The sequence below is a fragment of the Lolium perenne genome, chromosome 6 (genome assembly GCF_019359855.2).
Source record: "Lolium perenne isolate Kyuss_39 chromosome 6, Kyuss_2.0, whole genome shotgun sequence".
NCBI classification, from domain to species: Eukaryota; Viridiplantae; Streptophyta; class Magnoliopsida; order Poales; family Poaceae; genus Lolium; species Lolium perenne.
This window is the reverse complement of record NC_067249.2, coordinates 179,586,164-179,593,666: the sequence shown is the minus strand read 5'-3', so window position 1 is coordinate 179,593,666 and position 7,503 is coordinate 179,586,164. Positions and strand designations below refer to the sequence as shown.

Here is a 7,503-nt window from a genome sequence, read left to right as displayed (position 1 = left end):
CGAGGAGAAAGTTTGACTATAAATTTAGTCAACAAAATATGAGATATGTGGCACAAAAATTATACCATTGAATTTATATTCAAAATAAGTTTTCAACAGTATAATTTTTGTGATATATATCTTATATTTTATTGACTAAATTAGTAGTAAAAGTTTTATTTCGATATGTGTAATACCTTGTAAAGTTGTAAACCGGTATGGATGGAGTAGTTGAAGACGGCAAAGCCGTTTTTCCGGTAGTCTGATCTCCCGCCAACTAATAATAAACAACAGTTGTAGATTTTCATACTAGTGCTACTTCCTCCATGCATACAGTATATCTTAGATTGGTCTAGAACATTTTTTACTGACGAAGGGAGTGTATAATATTGGGCGTTTGCTAGTTTGGTACTCCCTCCGATTCATATTAATTGACTTCAATATGAATGTATCTAGAACTAAAATGTGTCTAGATACATCTATATTAGAGTCAATTAATATGAACCGGAAGAAATACTGTAAGTTTTACCCTAGTAGGTTAAAACAAGTGCGCTTATAACTACAACCGTACATGATCCATCGAGATTAATATTCCCAACATGTGCGTTTTCCTATCGTACTTCGCAATCTGTTCTTTTTTACATGACCTGAGAGCTCGGATTATTTTGCAGGTACTGCAGATTCATAATTGTTCGGTTAGCCTTTTTCCTCCAACACCAACTTGTCACGTTCTCCTCAATAATTTGCCACGTACGTCTGAACCCCGGGCCCCAAATGTTGACTATAAATACTTGTCCGCGACCACTCCTTCAACTCACCCAGCGAACATTCGAGCTAAGCTTATCTAGCTAGCTCATAGCCTCTCAAGTTGGAGCTGCCAGTGCGAGCTAGCTAGAAGAAGAACCTCAGGCAGCTGCTAGCAATGGCGAAAACTTGCACCTTAGCGCTACTCGGCGCACTGGTGGTGCTCTCACTTCTCGTTAGCCCCATTGCTTGCTCCACCCGCAAGCTGGCCGCCAAGGCCCCCGTCAAGGCCGCCCCAACAAACAAAACCACTGCCTTTACCAACCCCGCTGCTTCTGCCGCCTACAGCTCCGGCGGCTGGCTAGCCGCCGGCGCGACGTATTACGGCAACCCCAACGGCGACGGAGGCGAGGGTTAGTGCTTGCTCACTGCAATGCGCTGGACCAGCATGGCAGCATCGCACCCCCATTCATCGAGCTGAAAGCCTGAAACTGACAATGAAACAATTTTGCAGGTGGCGCGTGCGGCTACCAAGGCGCTGTCGGGCAGCGGCCGTTCTCGTCGATGATCGCCGCCGGGAGCACACCACTCTTCCTGAAAGGCTTGGGCTGCGGCGCCTGCTATGATGTAAGCATGTTTATCACTGTGTCCCTTCCATTAATGGTCGGCTCGATTGATGGGCTGGTCCTGACGAAATGTCCGCGCGTACGCAGGTTATGTGCTCGAGCAACAAGGCGTGCTCTGGCAAGCCGGTGACCGTCGTCATCACCGACCTGAGCCCCGGCAACCTCTACCCCGGCGAGCCGGCACATTTCGACATGAGCGGCACCGCCCTGGGCGCCATGGCCAAGCCTGGCAAGGCCGACCAGCTCCGTGCCGGCGGCGTCATCAGAGTCCAGTACAAGAGGTATGTGCCTACTGCCTGTACTGTTTGTTCTCCATAGGATCCCGCTGCAAATGCAGGATTCTCTGCAGTACGTCCGCCATTACGCGGTAATCAACAAACACAATGTACTGATCTTTGTGTCTCTTCTGTTAATGGCAGGGTGCCATGCAAGTACCCCGGCGTGAAGATCACCTTCAGGGTGGACCAGGGCTCCAACCCCTTCTACTTCAAGACCCTCATCGAGTTCGAGGACGACGACGGTGACCTCAAGGCCGTCGCCCTCAAGCAGGCCGGCAGCACCTCCTGGACGCCCATGAGGCAGGACTGGGGCGCATTGTGGCGCCTCAACAACGGCCAGCGCCTCCGTGGGCCATTCTCGCTACGCCTCACCTCCGACTCCGGCAGGAAGCTCATCGCCAAGAACGTCATCCCCCTCAACTGGAAGGCCGGAGCCACGTACCGCTCCCTGGTCAACTACCCCTAAGTATTTATTTATCCTTCTTTTTGACTGCACCGTGCTTGGTCAACAAGCACTTGTGCAGGGTGTGTGTGTGTGTGGTAATTATGATCGATTCGTACCGTGCGTAAATTTATACCGCGGTAGAAATGCGCGTCCGGGTGCTGCCAGATGAGGAGGGGATTACAGAAATCTGTTCTCCCCTCCATGTGTCATCTGCTCCCCTAGCGATGTGTCTGTATTTTTATTTCCTCTGCTTTTTTGTAATTTTGTTGTTGACGACAAGCTTGGGCAGCGACCAAAGTTGCATGCCGGTGTAATTATCATGTTGTGCGTTTTTATAACGCAATCCGTGAGAGAAATGAATGAATTGTCGTATTATTGAAATCTGCAGTTCAGTTGCAATCTCCAAGTTAGGCTTTTCCTCAGTGTTTCCTCTTTGCAAACTTTGGTCCCATGCAGATGGCAAAGATCAACCATACCTCTTGGTGACTAACTTACCCATTCACCAAATTTTGGCGGTGGTTGAAGGAGAGGAGAACACCGAAGCATACCTTCAAATTATATAGACTTCATGAGTTCAGAAAGTAAGGTCTGCTCGGCAAACAACATACCTCACTTTCTGAACTCCTAAAATTTATATAACTTACATAGCACAACTGAACCAATAGATCATATGCGTTATGCCTGAACTTAAGACTTGTGGCATGTATTGGCAAACATGGACAACAATTCCTTGGACAAACTGATTCATCTTCAAATTACAGACGACGAGTGGCTGTGCAAAGTACCTGCAGTCTGAATCTAGTTTCCTCGATCTTCCTGAATTGCCGGTACTATTTGTGTAGCAGGGTTGCTCACATGGACAACGGGGAACACTTGGCCCCTCCTGGTAGCTGTGCTATTGATTTTGCTCTCCTGTCATGCTGGCTGCTTGCCGATCATCACACATGCAAAATTCTCCAAAAAGCTAGACAATGGAGCAGAGCCTTGAATGTTACAAATACTAATTGTTCATTCCACTACTCGATTATTAACACATACTGGTACTGCTTTTGATTGTACGTACTCCACTTTACAAATCTACGTACAAGAGCTTCGGTTGCGTCTTTTGGAATTAAAGGCCCTTCGGCTGAACTCGATCGGCATTATGACGTCCAAGGATAACGATTAAAATCGAGCCGTTGGTAATTTGATCCAGATTAATTCAGGAATGTGAAGAGGGTATGCTATAGAGATGGATTTTAGAAAATAAAATGCATGCAATTTTTTACACACAAGTATATAATTTTTCGACAAAGTGAATATCTAAATATCACGAAGATATAAATTATACTTAACCTACCAAGTACCAACACAACGTAAACTAAACATTGAGGATGCACACAACCGCCTAAAGACAAAGGAAGAAGAACAAATAAATAAAAACCACGCCACAGGTTAATCACTCACGACACACAAACCACTACCAAAGACAACACTGGCATTACAAATGAGGTTCTCCTAAAGAGACGCCTCATAAGCGTTGTTGTCGCACAATCAACAGATCTTGTGTTTTCATCTTGAAGATAGTCCGAGTTCTCAAAACAATACCTTTGACATGATTATTGCGAGGTAAAACCAGCAAAGCTCAAATCTTGGGGTTTTAGCCTAAGAATCAAGACCCAGTACTCAAGGAATACCACCAACATGAAGTCCTCTAGTAATGTCGCCTCCATTTACAGATGCCACTACTACAAGTCACCAAACACCAGGCTGACAGGATCATGTGTCGGAGATGGACAAGAAAACTGCCCCGCATGCCATGGCCGAACAACAGCCTATGAAGGAACTTCATCGCATCGAAGACACCTCTCCGCCCTTTCTACATGTCCTCCAATCTCCGCAACCATGGCATTCTCCGCCTCAGTTTGTACCACGGAGTAGAGCTATTATAGACATAAAGCGGAGCTTCGCGCCACACTCTTTTGAAGCCGCACAGACTAATGTACGGACACACACGATCATATCCCCTCTGATCCACAAATGTACGGATGTTTCACCAATCCAATTAGATCTGCGAAGGAGAATTCCGAAACCTGCCAGGCCTAGATTGAGGATTGACACCAGGGAGATCGATGATTTGACACAAGAGGAAACTAGAATTGACACAAATGTGTACTTGTAATATTTTATAATCAAGTTGGTCTATGACATTGTACTTCTAAGTGATTATCTTCAAAGCATTCCAAAAAAAAATATGTATGTAGGAAATGTTTTATTATATGAATGTGCAAGCTCTCAACTAGAAATATCTTATATTCTAGGCTATGGCAAAATGACAAATGTGAGAATTTGAAGTGCTGAAAAATGTAACTTTTCAAACCTCCAAATTTTACCAATTTTTTTTATTGGAATTGTTAATGCTAAGGTGTCTAAGATTTAAGAAATCACGATCAATTCCTTAACCATTGGATTTGCCTCGCGATTTGTGATGATATGATAGTTGCAGCTGACATTTTCCTAGGTTGTAACTGAGAAAAATATTCAAACAGTTGAATTTGCTTTGAGATCCGTGCTGAACTATAAGTTGAAGGCGAGTTCCAACTAGGTTGTAGCTCAGAGTTGGTGTGATGTCACCTGATTAAGATTGAGTTAAATCTAAGTGGACTAAGATCTAGAAATTATCAATGTGCCCCAAAATGCAAGGTTTTTTATTTGAGATTTTCTGGCTGGTGAAAAATATCATCGTCAAAATCTAGGGGTTTTCATAATTTTTTTTATAACTTTTAAAATATAGGGTTTTTTTTTTAAACTTTGCGGTGTCCGCGAGTGTCATGTAGCTCTATATCCCCACAACGTTAACTTGAGCTGCTAAACACTCGACCATAAAGATCAACGGTTTTATTTCTTTCTCGTGATCGATGCTGCTGGTGCAGGGTCGATCGGGTGATGTCGAAGGACACTCCTACGACTTCTCGATATACGTACGTACAGTTATGTAGCCAGCAGATGTGCAAGTTCTTAGTCAACCGTCCATGTATATATGTAGCAGCTATACCATGAATTCATGATTTTCAGTTTTCACGAGCTGCGAAACGAGCGGCTGTGCAAGACGGTGTGTTTCTTTCTCGTGCCGCTAGCTGCTGGTGCGGGGTCGAGGTGATGTCAATGGAGGCTGCGGCGTCGCTGTCGCGACGGGATCCTCCATGTGGCGCGCACACGAGCACGATCGACCTACCTAGCTGATCGTTTTCCAAGATCGAAACGGCAGTGCCCGCCCTGATTAGCGCTCGATCATGTGATGCTCCCCTTGCGTCGCTTCGGGGAGATGATGAAATGAACCAACGGCAGTCGTACGTGTCGCCGAAGCGAGAGCGGCCGGCATGCAGCCACCAACCGGTCCAGCCGCCGGCCGGCGCGAGCGTGGCCCCGCCGCGCGCCATTGTGTCGGCCGCCCGTTATCAGCGGCCCCCTCGGCGCATGTGACGAGATTCTCGCGGATGCGCTGAAAGGAGCTCGCGCGCACATGCATGGTGGCCGTGCGCGCTGATGCTGATTGGCCGCCGCGTCTATTCTAACCTATCCATCCCCATCCGCCTCCTGAGTTTTCGCACGTACTGTATGGAGATAGAGAACATTACCGGCGTCGTGATCCCACAGGACAGTGGTGTTCTTGCCGAGCGGCAGCATGTTGGAGTGATTAGCGTCTCCTAATGAATCCGCCTGCGATGGCTAACATGGCAGTGCGACTGTGTGCACAGCCGAGGGGAGCAGCGATCGGGCCCGGCATTTTCCAAGCTTCTTCACATGGCGGAGTAATTTCTCTGCAGTGTCCCGTCCACACCTGTCACTATGGCTTCAGTGTGAGCGAGAGTGTCGGCGCGTCGGTATGTGCACGTCTTGCGCGCACGGCCGCGTCGCTCGTGAAGCTGCGTGCGTATCCTAGGCCAGCGCCGACGGTTGCAACTGTGAGGACTGTAGGAGTGGTGAGTCGGCTTCCAGATGGGGCCCTCCATAACTGTCGGGACCTTTCGGTTTGGGCTCCTGGCCTGGCCCTGCCATGTGAAGCCAGTAAAGAAGCGGACAGGTAGAGAGATTTTGCTTGAGCCGGAGATGTAATAAGGGCATCTCTAGTGGCGTTCTTTTCTTAAAAAAATAGGGCGCGTTTGGTAGGTTGCATGTCCTTGGTTCGTATCGGGTCAGCAATTTTCGGTACATTTGGTTAGCTGGGTTGAGCCGTGTTCTTGCAGGAACCGCTTCTCAAAGCAGCGTCAGATCAGACCTGGAGGAACGCTCAGTTCGGTAGTTTCTACAGGAACAGGTCCGTTCTCGCGCCATTATGCAACGGCTGCATGAGGTGTTGCTTACACTACTCCACACACCCTCTCTCAAATCAACACAAACATATCCAAATCGAAAAAAGATGTACGCGAAAAAGATGCGTGTTGATGATACGAACCAATTCTCACAATCGGTTTCGAGTTTCGCTGGTCGTAAATCGTCAATTTTGTGTATGAAGTTTTAAGCGAATTTTGTCAAATTCATCGCACACGCTCAACCGTTTGAGATTTCCTTTCAGGAGTAGGTTCACCTCACCATTTAGCATGACTTTCATGTTGACAGATTTTTGTTTCGGTGTACATACGCTGATACATAATTGACTCACAAGTATACTTCAATCTGTACGTATGTGTGACTAAGGTTTGGAGTACTTTTGCTCAACTTCTCGCTCCCCATTTTCATGGACGGCGACGTGGTGATGATAGGTGAGAAGTGAGAGGTGATAATCCATGGTGGTGGACTCATGGTGGTGTTTGTCTTCGTGGTCGGCGACGTGCTGTGACCGAGATGACCGACGATGTCATGGTGATGTTCGTTTTCGTGATCGACGATGTGCCCATGCTTGTGACCGGCGTGACTAGCGGTGTCCTGGTGGTGTTCGTCTTCGTGGTCGGCGACATGGTGATGCTTGTGACCGGCGTCACCGACGGTGTCATGGTGGTGTTCGTCTTCGTGGTCGGTGACGTGCCCATGCTTGTGACCGGCGGTGTCCTGGTGGTGTTCGTCTTCTTGGCCGGCGACATGGTGATGCTTGTGACCGGCGTCACCGACGGTGTCATGGTGGTGTTTGTCTTCGTGGTCGGTGGCGTGCTCATGCTTGTGACCGGCGTGACCGGCGGTGTCCTGGTGGTGTTCATCTTCGTGGACGCCGAGATGGTGCTGCTTGTGACCGGCGTCACCAACGGTGTCATGGTGGTGTTCGTCTTCGTGGTCGGCGACGTGCCCATGCGTGTGACCGGCGTCACCGATGGTGTCATGGTGGTCTTCGTCTTCGTGGTCGGCGACGTAGTGATGCTTTTAACCGGCGTGACCGGCGGTGCCATCGCCGACGTGCCGAAGCTTGTGAACGGTGGTGCCATGATAGGTGAGGTAAGGTCACCATGTTACCATATAG

At 48.0% G+C, this 7,503-nt stretch overlaps 1 protein-coding gene across 1 annotated transcript; it reads left to right on the top strand.

Annotated features, from left to right (window-relative positions):
* Window positions 1–798: 798 nt before the first annotated feature.
* Window positions 799–2,453, top strand: LOC127306794 (expansin-B11). Its single transcript, XM_051337500.2, has 4 exons — window positions 799–1,136; window positions 1,238–1,350; window positions 1,437–1,630; window positions 1,769–2,453. The coding sequence occupies exons 1-4, from the start codon at window positions 902–904 to the stop codon at window positions 2,091–2,093; spliced, it is 867 nt and encodes a 288-aa protein (XP_051193460.1). The 5' UTR covers window positions 799–901; the 3' UTR covers window positions 2,094–2,453.
* Window positions 2,454–7,503: the final 5,050 nt, after the last annotated feature.